The sequence below is a fragment of the Nipponia nippon genome, unplaced genomic scaffold (assembly GCF_047370975.1).
Source record: "Nipponia nippon isolate SJK-2023a ecotype South Korea unplaced genomic scaffold, ASM4737097v1 scaffold_26, whole genome shotgun sequence".
NCBI classification, from domain to species: Eukaryota; Metazoa; Chordata; class Aves; order Pelecaniformes; family Threskiornithidae; genus Nipponia; species Nipponia nippon.
In genome coordinates, this window is record NW_028262343.1 from 3209308 (window position 1) to 3229321 (window position 20014).

The 20014-nt window shown below is 43.2% G+C and overlaps 1 protein-coding gene, 1 long non-coding RNA gene and 1 pseudogene across 3 annotated transcripts in view; 2 read left to right on the forward strand and 1 right to left on the reverse strand.

Annotated features, from left to right (window-relative positions):
* LOC148055162 (uncharacterized) overlaps window positions 1-4462 on the forward strand; it is a 22398-nt gene extending 17936 nt beyond the window's left edge. The window contains exon 4 of the mRNA XM_087762437.1: window positions 2066-4462. Coding sequence (XP_087618563.1) covers window positions 2066-2493 — 428 coding nt within the window. The 3' untranslated portion in view covers window positions 2494-4462. The remainder of the gene's footprint in view (window positions 1-2065) is intronic.
* The window catches only part of LOC148055161 (uncharacterized), a 123749-nt gene that overhangs the window by 58881 nt on the left and 44854 nt on the right, over window positions 1-20014 (reverse strand). The gene's annotated exons all lie outside the window — the stretch shown is intronic.
* LOC104010610 (thrombospondin-4-like) overlaps window positions 2569-20014 on the forward strand; it is a 27936-nt pseudogene continuing 10490 nt past the window's right edge. The window contains exons 1-7 of the transcript XR_015705779.1: window positions 2569-2706; window positions 2973-3386; window positions 8911-9016; window positions 12786-12874; window positions 13450-13501; window positions 14164-14336; window positions 18919-19056. The product of XR_015705779.1 is annotated as a thrombospondin-4-like (transcript). The remainder of the gene's footprint in view (window positions 2707-2972; window positions 3387-8910; window positions 9017-12785; window positions 12875-13449; window positions 13502-14163; window positions 14337-18918; window positions 19057-20014) is intronic.

A 20014-nucleotide genomic window follows, 5' to 3' on the forward strand; every position in this document is an offset into this window, starting at 1 on the left:
GAATGGGGATTTGCCCAGTCGGGTTTATCGATACACTTCTGGCAAAAAGGCCCCGAAGGACCCACTCGACCCATTGGATTTTATTCCCGCAGTTTTAAGGATGCAGAAAAGCGATATACTGTATGGGAAAAGGGACTGTTTGTGGTCAGCTTAGCCTTGCGAGAGGCAGAGCGCACCATTCGTCGACAAACCATAGTGCTTAGAGGTCCTTTCAAGGTCATTAAAGCTGTTTTAACCGGGACACCTCCCCCTGATGGGGTGGCACAAAGAGCTTCAGTGCGGAAATGGTATGCACAAATAGAACATTATTGTGACATCTTTAAAGTATCTGAAGGTGCTGCTAAAAATCTAGTCATCCAAGAGGAAATAGTTCCAAACCAAGAGGAGAATGAGCTTCCTGCTGTTGTGCAAGTAGCCCCCCCCATTTTCAGAACAATTACAAAATGTCTGGTTTACTGATGCCTCTGCTAAGCGAGAGGGTAAAATTTGGAAATATCGTGTGTAGTAAAGATAAGGGCTGGCGACCGGAAGATCACGCGCTGTACGGAAAGAGTGAAAGATCGACCCTCCCTTGTCTCCGCCCCTTATAACATGACACGCCTACTGCTGGGAGTATAAAGGTAAACTACTGCGCAATAAACGGGGGAGTTGAACACCCACACTGCGTGTGCTGACTGTTCCTTCCCCAGCCCGGGTCGGCTGGAGATCCGCCGGTATAACCTTGATATGTAACGAATGCTACAATCGTGCTGTTGCTCTACAAATAAAAACTGACCAAAAAATAATTACTGAAGGAGAAGGCAGTGCACAAGTAGGAGAACTGGTGGCTGTGTGGAGTGTTTTTCAAAATGAAGCTCAATCTACTTCTCCGGTCTATATCTACACTGACTCTTTTGCTGTTTTTAAAGGATGCACAGAGTGGCTCCCGTTTTGGGAACAAAATGGGTTGGAAGTCAACAGAATACCTGTGTGGCAAAAGGAAAAGTGGCAGGACATTTTGGCTATTGCTAGACAAGGAGACTTTGCTGTAGCATGGGTAGCCTCTCACCAAACTGATGACACCCCAACCAGTCGATGGAATAGCAGAGTTGACGAGTTAGCCCGACTCGCCCCTTTGCAGAATGAACCAGTGACAGAAGATTGGGAACGACTTTTAGAATGGCTGCACCTTAAAAGGGGACATACTGGAGCCAAAGATCTTTACCGGGAAGCTCAAGTTAAAGGCTGACCGGTCACTCGAGAAAACTGTCAAACCTGCATTTCAGCCTGTGGCCAATGCCGCAGTCGTTTAGACAGACATCCCTTAGAAGAAACCCCCCTACACCTTAGACAAGGGAAAAAGCTTTGGGAAGCTTGGCAAGTGGATTACATTGGTCCTTTTCGAAAATCCAAGGGAAAACATTATGTCCTGGTAGAAGTAAAAATAATATCAGGGCTGGTGCAAGCAAAAGCATTTGCTCGGGCAACCGGGGAGAATACAGTAATAGCTTTAAAATGGTAGTTTAGCACCTTTCCCAAGCCCCAGTCGATTCAATCAGATAATGGCACTCACTTCACTGCCAAAACTGTCCAAGACTGGGCAGCCGGAGAAGGAATTGCATGGATTTTCCACACTCCCTATTATCCACAGGCTAACGGGATAGTGGAAAGAACTAATGGTCTTCTCAAACGCTTCCTCAGACCCCATGGACCTGGGTGGGCAGAACGCTTGCAAAAAGGTGTTTACTATGTTAACACCCGATGGGGAATAAACGGATGTCCAAAACTTACAGCATTCTGCCCAGAAGCCCCAACCATAGTTCCAGCCCCTACAGGCCCTGACCACCCTAAAAGTCCCTCCCATTTTCCTGGCCAACCTGTTTTAGTGGACCTCCCTACTGTGGGAAATGTCCCATTAGTGCTTGAAACCCCGTTAAACAAATATGCCTGGAAAGCAAAAGATGCCCATGGGAAGGAATACAAAATCAACACTCGATGGATCTTCCCATCCTTTTAATAGTAACCTTTTACCTCCGGTTCAAAAAAAAAAAACGAGCCGAGAATGTTTCTTTTTTTTTTCTTGCAGGCAAACCTCATGGAAAACAATATCCTGAATTACAACTGAAGACCCCCACGCAAATTCTAATTCTGTTCATTTGGTTTGTTGGTATTTTTAGGATGTATTGTACGTTGTCACAGAAATTATTTTGGACGACAGTTTTCTTCACCCTTGGTTCCAGGGGAAGCTTTGGCTCCCTAAGTGTTAACCGAGAATGGGAAAACAAGTTTGTGACTCTAGGTCATTCTGTGGCTCAAGCATTTAACCTTACAAATTGTTGGGTGTGTGGAGGACCATTTGGCCTGAAAAGCTGGCTGTGGATCTCCGTCCCCCTTTCTCCTGAATGGCTGGTGAGCAATTATAGCGAAGTAAAAAACAATACCTATTGGGAAGAAAAGTCACCACCACCCTGGCCCATACAATATCCAACTCAGGGACAGTTTTGTTTAAATTGAACTCAAAAGAATGGTGTCTTTGTAGGAATAAGTAATTGTACCTGGACCTATCTCGCAGGGCAAAACTTGGCCGCCATGTCCACTGGGGGTGGTATGACCCATCTAGATATGGGTCTGGATTCCCTTATTTCTGGTCTCCTACAAACAATACTATCTTTGAGGAAGCCGCTGGCATCAACTGTACCTGAAGTCCCTATTCAGGAGCATGGAGATGTAAGTGGTGTAGGAATGATTCAAACACTTGAAATTGTAATGTAAATGGTAATCCTTTTGGGCCAAAAAACACTACATATTTCCAATCCAATGGACATGCTGGCAAATCAGCAAAAGAATGGAAAGGACCTTTTGCTAATAGCCATTGAGCCTTAAAGGGTCACTACTGGGTGTGTGGTCACCATGCATACAAAGTGTTACCAGCAAAGTGGTCTGGAATATGTTATGTTGGAGTAATTCATCCCCTGTTTTTTCTGCTTCCCAAGAATGATGATAATAATTTGGGTGTTAAATTATATGATGACCTTACACCGAGCAAACAATCTATTAATACTGCTATAGCAGGTGGTAGTAGCCAGTCTTGGGGAAAGGATGAGTGGCCCCCAGAACGAATTATCCAACACTATGGGCCTGCCACCTGGAACCCCAATGAAGTGATTAGCGGTGCTCGAGAACCTGTTTATAATTTAAATCGCATTATTCGACTACAAGCCATTTTAGAAATTATTGCCAATGAAACTGCTCATGCCTTGGACCTATTGGCAGATCAAACCACACAAATGCGAATGGCAATTTTGCAACATCGTATGGTTCTCGACTACCTGCTAGCTGAAGAAGGAGGTGTTTGTGGTAAATTAAATGATTCTAATTGCTGTTTAAAAATAGATGATAACGGTCAAGTTGTTAAACAAATAACCTCTGGAATAAAAAAATTAGCCCATGTTCCTGTTCAGACCTGGAAAGGTTGGGAATTTGATCCCTTTTCATGGCTTCCAGGTACCCCTTGGGTTAAGCGTATCTTGTTCTATATGTTGTGTGGTTTAGCAATGCTATTATTTTTACCATGTATCATTCCATGTTTTGTTCAATTAATTCAACATGTTGTGACTAACATGCAGTTTGTTGCTGCCCCATCACCAGACAATGTTAAATATATCCGTGCAGTGTACCAACCAAGACCTTTAGTTGTAAAAATTGTGTAAACAAATGCTCTCTTCATATCTTACTATCCTCTCCCTCTATCACCACCATGGGCCATGAAGGCAGAGATCTGCGAGTCAAGACAGCAATCTTTGAGCCACGAGGTGGTGTAAGAGACTGAAGTGTTAAGAACAATTGTCTCAAAGCTTGCTTGTGTGTGTTTATCTGATAAGACCGGACAGTAGACCACTCTTTTGTCTGACAAGACCCGAGGGCAGACCACTCTTTGGTTTATCAAGTACCACCATCTGGCAAGGAAACTTGTGCAAACTTGCTGAAGCAGCAGGCCATTCTTTGGCTTATCAGGCACCACCAAGAATAGGACACCACCTGGTATCTGGGTCAGGCCGCTTGCCCCACCAGCAATATATTAGATATGCATGTGTTGGGTACGTGATGTTGCTCTGGGTAACCAAACGGAAACGAGAGGGCAAACTCCCTCTCCAACACCAGATAAAAGACGGCACAACGAAACCTGAGGGTGGCCATCCACCACCGAAAAACTGAAGACAGGACCAACGGGACGCCGCTGGATCCATGGTGGTGACTATCCTTTGCTTATCTCTCTGAATGCTTGCTTAATTTCCTCCTAATATTTCCTGCCTTTCCTATCGCTTTACTCTTTTATATCTACCCAATAAAACGTCTGATTGGCGGCATATGACCTCGTTTGTGTCTTAATTTCGCCCTTGGGATCATTACAAACCTTTCCCGAGCCTGACAATCAGACCGGGACTTAACAGCCTGGCAACAGGACCTGGGGTGAACTCCAGGGCCCCTCTCACTCCTGGTGGCTCAACCTTCGCCCATTGAGACAATCATTTGAAGTGAGTATTTCACTTAGCTCGAGGGGAATTTTTAACAGGTACCTTTATATGCATATTGTGTGTGTGTGAATTGATTCAAATATTGTAGTAAATCCTATTTAGTCACTTTGTAAATGCTAAATTAACCAATGATTAATTGCTGCTAAATTCCTGTGATTCTCTCTTTAACTGTGAATAAACCTTAAATTGCTGCTAGACATTGTCCTGGTTTCAGCTGGGATAGAGTTAATTTTCTTCCTAGTAGCTGGTATAGTGCTGTGTTTTGGATTTAGTAGGAGAATAATGTTGATAACACACTGATAGTTTTGTTGTTGCTAAGTAGTGCTTACACTAGTCAAGGACTTTTCAGCTTCCCATGCTCTGCCAGGTGCACAAGAAGCTGGGAGGGAGCACAGCCAGGACAGCTGACCCAGACTGGCCAAAGGGCTATACCATACCATATGACGTCATGCTCAGTATATAAGCTGGAGGAAGAAGAAAGAGGGGGGGGACCTTTGGCATGATGGCGTTTGTCTTCCCAAGTAACCGTTATGCATGATGGAGCCCTGCTTTCCCGGAGATGGCTGAATACCTGCCTGTCAATGGGAAGTAGTGAATGAATTCCTTGTTTTGCTTTGCTTGCATGCACAGCTTTTGTTTTACCTATTAAACTGTCTTTATCTCAACCCATGAGTTTTCTCACTTTGACTCTTCTGATTCTCTCCCCCATCCCATCGGGGGGGGGGAGTGAGTGAGTGGCTGTGTGGTGCTTAGTTGCTGGCTGGGGTTAAACCACGACACACACATAATATTCACATAAGTAAAATGTCTGCAACATACTCTGTCTTGCCAGATCTTTGAGTTTGCCAAGAAATGCTACCTTTTAGCAAGTTACTGGTGACTTCATGCACCTTTGCGGAAATCTTGGCTCTGGGAGCGTTTTGACAGAGACAGCAGTGAAAACATTCCTGATATTCATCACAACTGCTGAGGCTTTAGCACTAGTGTAGACTTTAAAGATGGAGACATACCCTGCCCCATTCATGCTGATATAGATCTGGATTGTTTTAATTAGACCGAGCAATTAGAAAGATAATAGGGAACATGTACCAAATAACTCAGAAGATCCCTGACAGAGGTAGCGCATCATCAAAGGGGTACATTAGTAGTGGAGAGATAGGAAGATAATTTGCTAAATGAATAGGAATGGAATGAGTTCAGTAGGTGTTATTAGCTCTGAAGCCAATAAGAGTTTTTCCTTCCACAGTATTAACAATTTTTAGTTGACATCATTTTAATGTAGGTGTTTCTTGAAGGTCAGTGTATTTGTGAGCTCTCACTTGATGCAACAGTGGCAGCCCTCTCTGAACTTCAAACAGATGTCCAGAAGAGCCAGCACTTAACTGTTTAAGTGCCTGGCATCTGTGCAGCTTGACTCCTCAATGCACGTAACTGTTACCATGAGGAAATAAGGGACATGCAGGCTGGTGATCAGTGGGATCCTTGAAACAAGGTCTGTCTAACATTGTAGAATAGTTGTACGCTGTCTAGATGCACTTAGCTCATTGCTTCTGCAGATATCCACATGCATTCGGAGAGCCAGGGAGAGATTTTTGTGGGGAGAACTAGCTAGCTGGTCTAAGATTTAGCTTGCAGATCCAATTTCCTTAGGAAAGAGACATTTTTTTCAATATTATGCAGCATGTAAGAGTTTTTGTTTCTCTGCTGTTGTGTTTTTGATGGTGCATTGTACTTAATAAAATGAGAATTTATTGTGTGAAGTATCAAATAGGTCATTCATTAAAGCCTTAAAAAAAAGAGTTGAGAGTGGGCGCTGTCATCTTTAGTGGTGGGGTGTGTCTTTTCTGCATTATATTTTGGGTTTTATTTACTATTTGTTACAGAGAAATGCAGATTATCTGCTTGGAATCATGCTTCCTTTGGCTTCTTTAATGATGCATTTGGATACGCTGTCAGATGGCTTAACTGAATACAATATGCATCACAAACTGATTTTTCTAGTTGTACATTTCTGCTACAGAGTATTTCTAGGGTTATCAGATAAATACCTGCCAAAGTGCTGACTGCAGGCTGTTAGCTACACCCATTACCTTTACCACTGTGTATTTTAGCACGTTATGCCCTTTAAGGTGACATTGTTTAAGCCAGTTAGAGGCCTGGACAAAGCAGTGGGAAAACATTCTGCAGGCAGCAATGCTTTACAAATGGGGAGTCATGCAAGAGTCCTGGTAATCCTGCTCTGAGAGTCAGTGTCCCATTTATTCTTACCATATATATCTGCATATGGGATGCATTTACCAAAGCTGACATGTGGAAAAATACCAGAGCAATTATAGATTTCCACAGGATCTTCCTTGATCAGCCTTGGATTATCTGCTACCCTCTGATAGTCCTTCTGTGTATTTTGTACCAGTGGTGCTGCACTGTCTGAAGAGTGATGGGAGGCTGAACTGTGATCTTTAGCAACATCCATCTGGCTGATGGGAAACCCCATGCTGTCATCTTGTGGCTGAGTGGCCTGCAGCAGGGATTGAGCACAACAAAGTGGTATCTGGACTGCTTGCAAGTAGGGGACATTCAGGACCTGCCAAAAGCATTTTCAACCACAGGTGAGCGGGAAAACTGGGAGCAGGCTGAGCAATTACAGGGTGTCGCAGAAAGAGTGATGCACTTCACTCACAAGAGAGAAGCAACAATATATTTTATTGATATAAGACAGTGAGTTAACAAAGTTCAATGGTAAATGCGCTAATGTGACAGTGGTTTAACAAGATTTGATGGCAAGGTACACTTGATTATTTGTTACATAGAGGACAGGGTCAGACAAAACTGTTAGGGAGACCCTCCCATTGAGTCATAAGGTTCAGAGAGGACCCCCTTGTGTTCTAAACTCCTTCTCAGAGAGGAGTTTAGGTGCAGCTGGATCCAGACTTAGTCCCAGACTTGGTCAACGGTTTATGTCTAAAGGATTATATATGCTTAATCAGTCCTTTATATTACTTAGCTAAGATTACAAAGTTTCAGTGCGCTTATTCCCAATTCACTTACCGAGTATCTGACGCGATAAGGATTCTCCCAACCTCGAGGAGTAACCTTGAGAGGGGTCCCTACTCAAGGGGAGATCCTGGCGTGCAGCCAGCTGCCATGCAGGAGAGCTCAATGGGCCCTGGGCTGTCCACTATTTATGGAGCAAGATGATTGACTTCTAGTCATATTTGCATACCAGCAAGACGTCTGGGTCACTGCGCCAGACAGCCCTTGGCTACTGTGTTGCCATTTGTCTCCCCAAAGTCCAACTTAAGCCAGATGCAGCCATCATGACTGCCACTGATGGTTATTGCTTAAGCGGGGGGGGGGAGGGGGGGGTGCAGAGGGATCAGCAGGGATACAATAAATACAAGCGGGGATACAAGCAGGGGATACAATAAATACAAGTTCCCTATGGAACAGGTGAAATCTTAGCTTCATTGAATACATTAATAGTTTTCCTATTAATTGCAAACACAATTTTTAGCTTATTATTTCTAAAAATATAAAAAAATATATTATTAAAAATATATTATTTCAAAAAATAATTTTCTAAGTGTTTCTTGGGAACTGGACTTTTTGTAAGGTCTTAGCTGATGCAGTAAGGGCATCTTGGTGAGCTTCTTACAACTGTTCAGCATGAGCAACCCTTGGCTGTGTATATGGCTTTCTTCTTCACGATAACCCACATAGACTAAGAAGACAAAAGAAGAGGGGACTCACATGGTGCTGGATAAGAGTCAAACCCTCATCCATTTGACTACAATAGCTTTTCTGCCTCTATCTGCCAACCAGGAGTTGGCAGAGCTTCCTGTAATTTCCATATCAGCACTCCAAGGTAAACAGTATCTTCCACAAGAATCTTCCATCATCATTAATGAAAAATATGCATTAGAAGGTGCAAAGGCATTCTGCGCCTAAGGTTGCCCCCTCACTTTGTTTCATTGCAGGCTTGAAAATGAGCCTGCTTATATGGAGAATCACTAAGGTGCCCACATTCCTGATGTGAATGTAAACCTCTTTGAGGGGGGGGGAAAGACTGCTCTGGATTCAGTTCAACAAAAAAAAATAACTTTTATATACCGCAGATATAAAAATATGTGAACTTCCTGGTATGCAAGATCATATGAATTGGAATAGTAAAAAAAAAGTTTAAAATAAAACCACAGCTATGTGAAAACCTGCAAGGCAAAGATTTGGGATTTTATTACAGTTCAGATGGTGATGGGTGGTCCTGAAGGGATGGTGTAGGAGCCCTGCATGCTTAGGAAATGGACATCCACTCTGAAAAATTAATTTACTTCCTCCTCTATTTCACACTTTTTCTATTGTACCAGAACTGTGAGCTCTGTTATTCTTGTGACTCCAGGATATGCTAGATGAGCTGAAGCTGGTAACCAGAGGAATGCTTGCCCAAGTGGGGAACCTGCAGGATTGTTTTCTTCAACAAATTGAACCTGTTCCTCAGTACACTGGTGAGGCCTGCAACCAGGAGTTAAAATGGTTCCTTAAGATACTAGTGCAAAGAAGCTAATGTGGAGAAGCAATATAGACAAGTAATGACAATTGTTTGAATTACAGCCATGATAGTATCCTCTAAATATTTTAGAAATAGCTCAGTCTGGAGAGAAAACAATCACAGTTGCTGGTGATAAAACAGTGAGATGTCCTAGTGAAGGAGTCATCTGTGATGATTAAAAGAGGCTTTTTAGCCTAATTTGGAAGACAAACTTTTGTGATCATGCTCTGTTTGTGTCAGTTTAATAATATTTTAAGTATTCAAATTGGACTTGCAGACAGGAAGTAGTCCTAAAGGTGATACACTACTACAGGCTTTATGAAAACAGGTAGATGGATGGAGCAGCAAGACCTATCAATGCACTTATCCACAAGGCTAGTATTCATCTTTTGTTGGTCACCGGAGTGCCCCAGAGAGGGGAGGGACAAGGCACGAAGAGGAACATGGGAGACTGCAGAGCATGTTGGTGCTGCGGCTACAGAGCCTGCAGGTCCATGTGGGAAAAGTCATTACTAGGCAGCTGCTAGTCCTGCTGCAAGTTAGACAAGGCATTTGTCACCTGCCAGACTGAAAATCTTCTCCAGAACCAATTCCTTTTCTGCTTGTGCTGAGTGTTGGCACAGGATGGATGGATGGATGGGCCCAAAGAGTGGTGGTGAAAGGAGTTAAATCCAGTTGGCGGCCGGTCACAAGTGGTGTTCCCCAGGGCTCAGTATCGGGGCCAGTTCTGTTTAATATCTTTATCGGTGATCTGGATGAGGGGATCGAGTGCACCCTCAATAACTTTGCAGATGACACCAAGTTGGGCGGCAGTGTTGATCTGCTGGAGGGTAGGAAGGCTCTACAGAGGGACCTGGACAGGCTGGATCAATGGACCGAGGCCAACTGTATGAGGTTCAACAAAGCTAAGTGCCGGGTCCTGCACTTGGGTCACAACAACCCCATGCAACGCTACAGGCTTGGGGAGGAGTGGCTGGAGAGCTGCCTGGCAGAAAAGGACCTGGGGGTGTTGGTCGACAGCTGGCTGAATATGAGCCAGCAGTGTGCCCAGGTGGCCAAGAAGGCCAATAGCATCCTGGCTTGTATCAGAAATAGTGTGGCCAGCAGGACCAGGGAGGTGATGGTCCCTTTGTACTCGGCACTGGTGAGGCCGCACCTTGAGTACTGTGTTCAGTTTTGGGCCCCTCACTACAAGAAGGACATTGAGGTGCTGGAGCGTGTCCAAAGAAGGGCAATGAAGCTGGTGAAGGGTCTGGAGAACAAGTCTTATGAGGAGCGGCTGAGGGAGCTGGGGTTGTTTAGCCTGGAGAAGAGGAGGCTGAGGGGAGACCTTATTGCTCTCTACAACTACCTGCAAAGAGGTTTTAGCAAGGTGGGTGTCAGTCTCTTCTGACAAGTACCAAGTGATAGGACAAGAGGAAGTGGCCTCAAGTTGCGCCAGAAGAGGTTTAGATTGGATATTAGGAAAAACTTCTTTACCGAAAGGGTCGTCAGGCATTGGAACAGGCTGCCCAGGGAAGTGGTTGATTCCCCATCCCTGGAGGTATTTAAAAGACGGGTAGACGTGGTGCTTGAGGACATGGTTTAGTGGTGGACTTGGCAGTGCTAGCTTTACGGTTGGACTCAATGATCTTAAGGGTCTTTTACAACCTAAATGATTCTATGATTCTATTAATTTAATTATTGCCATGAAAGCCATTCTGTTACTCAGGTTGTTACTGACTCAGAGTATAGAGCTAGGCACTAGCTGAACTGGGGAGTTGCTTCAGTAGGTGGGGTATGGATGAGAGTGACCACATGGTAGGACCAGATAACTGTATAGCTTCAGGCTATACCTTTGGCTTACTCTGATCATTCTTGGGAAAAGCCACCCCACAATATGCTATGGACCAGCAGCTCCCTGAAAGGCCTCTCTGCGTTCTTGCCACAGATTGCCAGTCATTCTGCTGCAGGTGAAGCCTACCATAAGACTTGGCTTTAAATGGAAGAGGAAAAAAAACCTATGGGAAGTCATCTGTTTACTCTTACTATCTAAATTTGCAAATAGGACGTGTAGTTCATGGTGGTATAACCTGTTTAGTCCACCTTAAAGTTTAATGGTCTGCAAAATTTAACTGTACAAAATAGATCTGGGTTTGATTAGATGCTAACCAACAAACAGGCATCTGAAATCTTGAGGTTTTTTTGCAGATCTCAATCAATAATGCCTAAACCATTCTTTGCTTAAAGAAAATAAGCAAAACAAGAACAGACACCAGCATCTGTCCCGACAGCCTGCATGCCAAGCTCCACTATGAGATTCTGAAATACCCATGGTATTAAGTCCTGCTGCCTTCCTCCCAAATAAAAATAAGACAAGGTTGGGATTAGAACAGAGGCAGGTTCTAGAACAGGTGGTTCCCGAGTCTTTAAGCTTGTTTAGTGTTTTGTTGAGAAAATCTGAAATGAAGAAAACATAGTATGTGAGGAGTTGGACAATTCCCACTAGAATATTTGGAAACACTTAGATGTGCTTTGAAGTGCAAAACAATGAGGTAAACATTAAGAAAATAATTTTTCATATAAGTTTTCAATACTCACAAAAGTAACACATGAATAAACCTCCCTGAAGCCACTGGGCATAATATCAAAATATCCTGCCTGCTTAGAATGAAAAAGAGCATATATTTGTGAAATTTGTTTTGACATACGGACTTAGAGAGGTAAACAAATAGCTGCCTGAGCGAGCTAGAAACTCGGAAGTGAGCTACAAACAAGCTACTACAAACTACTGTGCTAAACATACTCTGTGCTTCTCTGTTATTGGGTCAAAACTAATGTTTCATTTGACAAATATGAGTCTTGTGTGAAGATCTTGGGTCAGTTTTGCTCCTTCCCTATGGTTTGTTGCAGATGTATCTCTCGGTCTTTTCTTAGAGGTCTTTGTTACTTAGTATTGAGAACTGGCTTTGATGTGAGTTCATAGCATGTTGAGTAGATGTTTTGTGAGCCTATACAAACTCTGCACCCACCAGAAGCAAACGCAGCCATGGAACTTGTGTACAATGTGAGCTGCCTTTTGGAAGAAAAGCCAAATGACCGTCGCAGGTATTAAAACCGCTGTTTTGGTCAGAGCAGACACTCTTGATGCACGGTTGGAGCTGCACAATGAGCTTGCTCAGAAGGCTGGATAGCTTCACTTTGAAAAGAGTGCAGGAATTGGTTGTGGTGACATGGAATACACTTGTGGAGGGTGACTTCCCATTGTATTTCATACTCCTGCCTTGCCCCTCCTGTCCCAAATGGGTTATCACAAAAAAACCAGTCTTGAAATCATAAGGTTTCACTTAGGGTTGCTGGTCTCAGGCCTGGGGGGGAACCAGTAACACTGGTGGCATTAGTTGCCAGTATTGTTAGGTCTTACCAGAGAGCCTTGATGCTAAAAATGATAGAAAAATCACAAACTTCTTTTCTCTCTGTGGAGAAGTTTCTACTTTCACTGCCTGCTTCTGTGGTATACAGTGGAGTTCAGTCCAGAAAAGTCTTGAGTTCATGCAAATCACTCTATAAAAATTGGAGCTAGATACTGTGTTTGCTCTAAGCATTCCTACAGGGCTTAAGCAACAGTAATGTCTGCCCTCCTTGGCTCTTCAAGGTGTTTCCATCTTGTATCTCAGAAATTATCATGGCAAATGAAGGAGAGTTATGTGCATTGTGCACTCTTTTTCATTGCTGTTTCCCTGCAGGTGATTTTAATAGGCAGCTGGTGGGTCAGATGATGCAGATGAACCAAATACTGGGAGATGTGAAAAACCTTCTTAAGATAACAAGTACCGTATAAAGGCTTCAGTGTGAAATCTCCCAAGCTTGCGACTTTTGATAGAGTCAGGGCAGAATTCACATAAGCAATAAACTCCTATGTAGAGAGGCATGACAGTGAAGAAGAAATAACCATATAGGTCCTGGTACCCTGTGCTCGTTATGGAGGATCACTGAATGTGGGAGTGTAGGGAACTTGCTTATTCAGATCCAGAAAATCTAGTGTTTTAAGCAGAGAGTAACTAGAGCAGCCATCCTAGCCCATTGTTAGATAGATGTAGGTCTGTTGCACAGACCTGAAATTGCATTTGTTCCACTTGCTGGTGGGTGTCAGAACCGGAATTGCTGGCGCATGCCTTTAATTAAGCATGTCATTCTTAAAGGTCCCGTTGATGAAGGATGAACTGAAATACAATAATTATCACTGTCCTTAATTTTATGGAGTACAAAGAGCATCTCATTTCAAGATAGAGTACATATGTTGCATGGTTTGAGTGGCATCTTGGGAAAAATGATAATGGGTCTTCTGGCAGCCAGGTACAAACTGGAGCTGCCTCTATCCAAATAATGTTTATTTTCTATATCCTCAAGGTCAAAAAAGCAACTTTTCTGAGAAATACCATAGCTGAGTGCCAAGCATGTGGTGAGTATTCCTATATTGCCTGTAAAAGGCAACCAGATGAGATGTAGAGTCATTTTAAAACTAATATTGATTGCATCAGCTTTATTTGGTTTCTAAGAAGTAATTTTTTTAAAAATACTGTGTCCAAAGTTTTAGATGTATTGGATACAAGTTTAAAATATGTTTTCATTAGAGAAAAAGCTTTCCAGTTCCATAGACCTGACAGTTACCTACTGGGGGATAACACCCCTCTAAATCAAGCAGTACCACTCACCCTGTACTGTCAGTTCTTGCTCTGCCGCAAAGCTGTGCCACAGGTTCCTGGGGAGAGAGACATTGCCTGCCAAATGTCTCATGAACAATTTTAGTGGATGGACAAGGGAGGAATCATGTTCTGCTCTAGCTGATATTGTCAGTCTGAGGAAGATTCCATGTCCACCTGAAATTAGTCTGATTCTGAGTAGGTAGTCATTGGTTAATAGCAGTAAGACCTAAGAGAAAGTGTCCATCTTTTCCCAGCATGAAGTCTCTTCAGCCACAGCACAGCTGGTAGCAGCGCAATGCAGAAACATGAAGCCCCTGCTGAGCAGCGTCTTGGGGAATCTCTTCAGAGCACTGCCAGATGAAAGCCATGATGGATGTTTCTTTCAGTCACCGAAACTGTTATTCTTTCTGCACTAAAGGTTTGGGAACTATGTATTTTCCAACTCGGCTTCCTAGGCTCAGTAAACCCAAATGCAAAGTTAATTCCTGCTTCAGAGGAGTCAGGTGCATGAAGACAGCAGAGGGATTTCAGTGTGGCCCCTGCCTTGAAGGGCTCGCGGGAAATGGAGTTACCTGCTCAGATATTTACGAGGTAAAATAGTGACTTTCACTGAATTTAAAAAAAAAAAAAAAAGGGCAAAAAGCTAAGAAGCAACCATTTCATACATATCAATGGGATGCCGATGCTTGCTGTCTTCAGCATTTGCTGACTGCTTGCACAGTGAATATTTTATTCATTCTGATTTGATTCTACCTCCCTATTTTGCTGTTGCTGCAACTTTATGGAGGTTATATGTGTGAAAACTTGAAATACTCTGTCGAGTTGAGTAGTTACTTAAAGGAGTTTAATGTTTAAAAAAAAAAAAAAAACAAAAAACAAAACAAGCTTTTGACATAGTTGTTTCTTTTCCACAAGAAGATTCAGTAGCTTTTGTTATGGGCAGAGCTGCAGAAGCACTTCTTGTCAATATGGGCTTTGTTTCTTTAAATTGTAGTGCTCCTGAACCAGCCTTGGAGACCAAAGTCCTCCGTTCACCCCGAACTGGAGCCATGTTTTCAGCCTAACCTTAAAGGTCTATGAAAGAAAATAAACATTTATTGTTATAGTTCCTTCTGCTTCTTTATTGTTCTGATGAAAGCTGATAAGGTTGACTTAAATCTATTTTTTGTCTTGTGCTGTGTGTTAGAAATTCAGAGCTTGCTTGTATTGAGGACTGCGTTAAAGGATTTACAATATCTTAAATGATTAAATTGATACAAAGATCGGTGTTCGCTGAACCCCCTTGCTTTCTAACTTTCCTCACCAAGGTGGGAAGCTAGGTGCGGCTGGGTAAGGAAACCGATGTAATGAAACTCAATAACAATAACAACAGAGTGTTATTAAGCAGGCATTTTATTGCGGTGCTGGGCAGCACTGGGGATTCTCCACCATGAGTGCTCTACCGATTTGGTAGACTTTCAGAGATTATATACTATAAAGTCCTACATATTCACAGGATTTCTGAGAATTCATTTACATAAACATGAGATTTCCTGGAACTTATTAACATATGCAAATGTCCGATCCGCATGGGCAGTTGTCTCCCGTGGTGGTCTTCAGGTGGTCTTTGGGGGGTCTTCAGGTGAAGGCTCGTAGTCTTCTTCACTGTGTTCGCTGACTGACCTTTGCTTCAGTTCTGGGATCACGTCCTTCAAGGCTATTGTTGTCATGCCCTTGCAACTTACCTATCTTCTGTGCATTTGTTCTCCCAAGGCCCAGTTGTCTGAGATGGGATTATCCCGGAGCCCCCTTATCTTGCAACCATTCTAACTACTCTCTAAATCCCAAAGGCCTTTCTTTTGTTTAGTTAAGCGAGGAAGATATTTAAAATATCCTCCTTGCCCCTAGGCTTTAATTCTTTCGGGAGGCATTTTGATGCAGTGGCTTTGTCTATCTTGGCTTTAACCCTTTCAAAATAAAACCTGTATTAATTGTAATGTGGCACTCAGAACACAAACAAAAAAACCACCTACAGCTTCACCGCATTTTTTCTGTGCGATCATTTTTGCCATTACTCTTTAGTGATTTTTGTGGAAAAGCACCTGGATGCAGTATGAAAGGGTTAAAGCCAAGATAGAAAAAGCCACTGCATCAAAATGCCTCCCGAAAGAATTAAAGCCTAGGGGCAAGGAGGATATTTTAAATATCTTCCTCGCTTAACTAAACAAAAGAAAGGCCTTTGGGATGTAGACAGTAGTTAGAATGGTTGCAAGATAAGGGGGCTCCGGGATAATCCCATCTCAGACAACTGGGCCTTGGGAGAACAAATACATGGAAGATAGGAGGTCACAAAAGAATGACAACAGCCTTGAAGGACACCGTTTACGTAATGCTAGGACTGAGTTTGCGCAGAAGTAGAGGTCAATCAGCGAACACAGTGAAGAAGACTACGAGCACCTTCATCTGAAGACCCCAAAGACCACCTGAAGACCACCACGGGAGACGACTGCCCATGCGGACCGGACATTTGCATATGTTAATAAGTTCCAGGAAATCTCATGTTTATGTAAATGAATTCTCAGAAATCCTGTGAATATGTAGGATTTTATAGTATATAATCTCTGAAAGTCCACCAAATCGGTGGAGCACTTATGGTGGAGAATCCCCAGCGCTGCCCAGCGCTGCAATAAAGAATACCTGCTTAATAGTAACTTCGTTGCTATTGAGTTTCATTTCAGGGACTCTCTGAATACTCCGTTTCTCCCTTGGGGGGATTCAGACTGTGAGGAGAAGCATCCGTGAATTTTTGTATCAAGTATACCAGGGAACCAGGATAATTAGGTCATTAATTTTGCCTGTGAATAACACAGTACTATCAATGTACCTGCCTAATGATGTAAAACAGCAAAAGCAATTCCTTTTTTTCTCCTTCCTAGCCAACAAGAGATGTGTCTTTAACTGCTTGTTTGGTTTACTCCCTCCTGTAGGCCATCAGCAGAGAAGATGCAATGTGCCCAACTTATATCTGTCTGTGAAAAACACTGGGGAGAGAAAGGAGGTTGAGTGTGGCAGTTTCCTGAGTTGTAGGCGATGTCTTTTATTTTGCCTCGCATGGCGTGGATTGTGTCTGCTGCAACAGAAGGTGCAAAAAATGGAGGTGAAGCTCTGAAATGGGAGTGCAAGAGGTGAAGCTGAGACAGCTGTGGTGCGAGTTTCATGCCAAAGACGATCATGGTAAGAGACTCAAGCCAGCCTAGGTGGAGCCCACCAGTACAGACAGGTTCCCTCTCCTGAGCCATACCCAGACTGAGGCAGAGCAGGGCAATAATCTCCTCCCTGCCATTTTCAGTGTTGGAGCAATTCTACCCATGACAGCAGTGGTTGGAAAAAAACCCGAGACTGATCTGTAGTGTCCTGATATTAACATGGGTTTCTGTGAGCAGTCCGGCTCTGCCATTGGAGATTTACATGCCTTTGTGTTCCTGCCACTGCGCCACATGGTAGAGCTGATGTCACGTTAGAAACAGTGAGGATATTTTGCCAAAACGGTGTCAGAGAGAGAGTTTTGCTTATGTGAGGTCTTTATGTGGACACTGCTACTAAAATGCCAGCTAGTCTGGTGTGGTTTTGTTCACCAGTAAATATCTCCTTTAACAGCTGGATTTTCACTTATGGTTGCACAGAAGGGGGGAAGAGATAATAAATGGCAATAGCTTTTCATTGTCTAATAAGAGGGAATGTGTCATGTTATTTGTTTTCCTGAGTTAGCTGAAATTGTAAGAAGGAAAATAATATGGGTTTGGATTTTTTTGAAAGCTCTTTGGGAATCTCTTCTGGGAGAGCACCTTTCTACTGAATGAACTATTTCTGTACTTCTTAAAAACTGGCATTTAAAAAGGAGCTCCTGCAAATTCTGATAAAGAGAAATCTAGAAGCTTCCTCACTAAGAGTTGCCATCATCCTTTCTGAGGCTGTTAGCATCTCTGTGATACGCTCCTTTCTTATTCATTACCAATTTGAAGACATTACTTTCATGTGCTGATGCCTTGTATCTTGTGAGTTGCAGCTCTGCTCTGTGTATGGTGTAATTTGAGTGCCCTCTGCTGCCTACAATAAAAAATCCGCATTAAATAAGGAGCACAAAATGTCTGTCCTAGGTTTTATATTTTCCTTATGCTAATTGTGGACATACTTCTAACAAATCTTTCTGTCAAACACACTTTGATATTAAGCATACCTTTTCTTGCTCCTTTGTGTGTGTGTTTGGTTACAAGCCATATGTTTGTCGTTGTAGGTGGATATACTCTGACTTGTTCTCCCTCCATCTTATGAATGTTTTTCTGTTAGCGATGGAGGGGAAAAAAGGCATATTTTTAAAACTCTTTTATATTTCTTTCTCATGTTTCTTATTTATTGCTGTCTTTGAGCCATATGCAGCATGATGACATGTTGATGTTTTCAGTACTCATAAATATTACCTAGCGGCTAGTGTTGATATTGGAGAGGCAGCAATTCAGGATGTGGTTCCCAAACTGGCACCCGCAAGGCCACTGAAATGGGTCACATCCGTTCTGTAAAACCGCATGAGGCAATGAAGTGAATGGTGCCTTCAGGCCAAGGGTGATGCTGTGGGCATGTGGTATTTTGGGAGAAGTGCTGAGGGTTGTCTGTGGGCCTCTGATCTAGAAATGCGTGGGTGCCACTGACACATCCCTGCTCATCTGGCTCACATTTGGGTTACTTCAGGCTATGAAATTTGCCCAAATATAAATGAGGGGAAATGCTGCTGCCACTTCTGTGTGTACAAAACAACACAGCTGCAGGACCATTCAGTGGGTTGCAGTTACGTGGCTTTCCTGATATTTTGATCTGGACCCTCCCGTGGGAGGCTCTCAGCCTCCAAGGGAGCTGAACCTGCCCAGCAAAAGGAAGGATGAGGATCAGAGCTTAGGGCATCAACTACAGGCTATAATGGAAGACTGCAAGCGTTACTTAAATTACAGAGATAGCTGAAGACCTATTGGAGTCAGACATACCTGAGACTTTCCTCTGCAAGCCAGCTCTGAACAGAAGACATACAGACATTTGCATGTAGCATTGCCTAGGCAAATTGACCGAGAGGTCTATGCACATAGTCAGAGTCTGGACATTACTAAAGCACGAACATGTGCTCGGTTAATTTTTTTCTTTGCAGTGCTGTTACAACCCTTGCTTCCCTGGAGTGCACGGTGTAAACACTGCTCCAGGTTTTCAATGTGAGACCTGTCCCCCAGGATATACAGGACAAACCATGCAAGGGATAGGACTCAGCTATGGCAAGAGCAATAAGCAGGTGAGTGGCAGCGTTCCTGTGGCAACTGCCATTGCAAGGTGCTGGTTTATATCTGTATTGCATTTTATTTATATTTCAGTCACTACACAGATGCCTTGTGCAGTTAGGCAGAGTGTTTCAATTAGAAGAGCTACGTTGTGTTTGCTTAGCTTTAATGTAAGTATGAACAGTCTAATAGTCAGGACTGGTACAGAGACAAGAAAAAAATGTCATTATCTTCATAGGTTTATCTGATAATTGTTAAAGAGGGGCCCTGTTGATTTCTGTAAACTGGCTTTGACCTAGGAAGAGTTTGATAGAAAAGGTCTATTTTACTGCATTTTTTGAATGTTTCTGTAGCACCCTACAAGGGGAACACAGTTCTTGTCTAAACTCTTGTGGGTGAACCAGAAGCCCATCCTAAGGTTGAAATTTTCTGTATCACAGTGTCGTGGTTTAACCCCAGCCAGCAACTAAGCACCACACAGCCGCTCGCTCACTCCCCCCCGGTGGGATGGGGGAGAGAATCAGAAGAGTCAAAGTGAGAAAACTCATGGGTTGAGATAAAGACAGTTTAATAGGTAAAGCAAAAGCCATGCACGCAAGCAAAGCAAGACAAGGAATTCATTCACTACTTCCCATTGGCAGGCAGGTATTCAGCCATCTCCAGGAAAGCAGGGCTCCATCACGTGTAACGGTTACTTGGGAAGACAAATGCCATCACTCCGAACGTCCCCCCCCTTCCTTCTTCTTCCCCCAGCTTTATATGCTGAGCATGACATCATATGGTATGGAATATCCCTTTGGTCAGTTGGGGTCAGCTGTCCCAGCTGTGTCCCCTCCCAATTTCTTGTGCACCTCGAGCCTACTCGCTGGTGGGGTGGTGCGAGAAGCAGAAAAGGCCTTGACTCTGTGTAAGCACTGCTCAGCAATAATGAAAATATCCCTGTATTATCAACACTGTTTCCAGCACAAATCC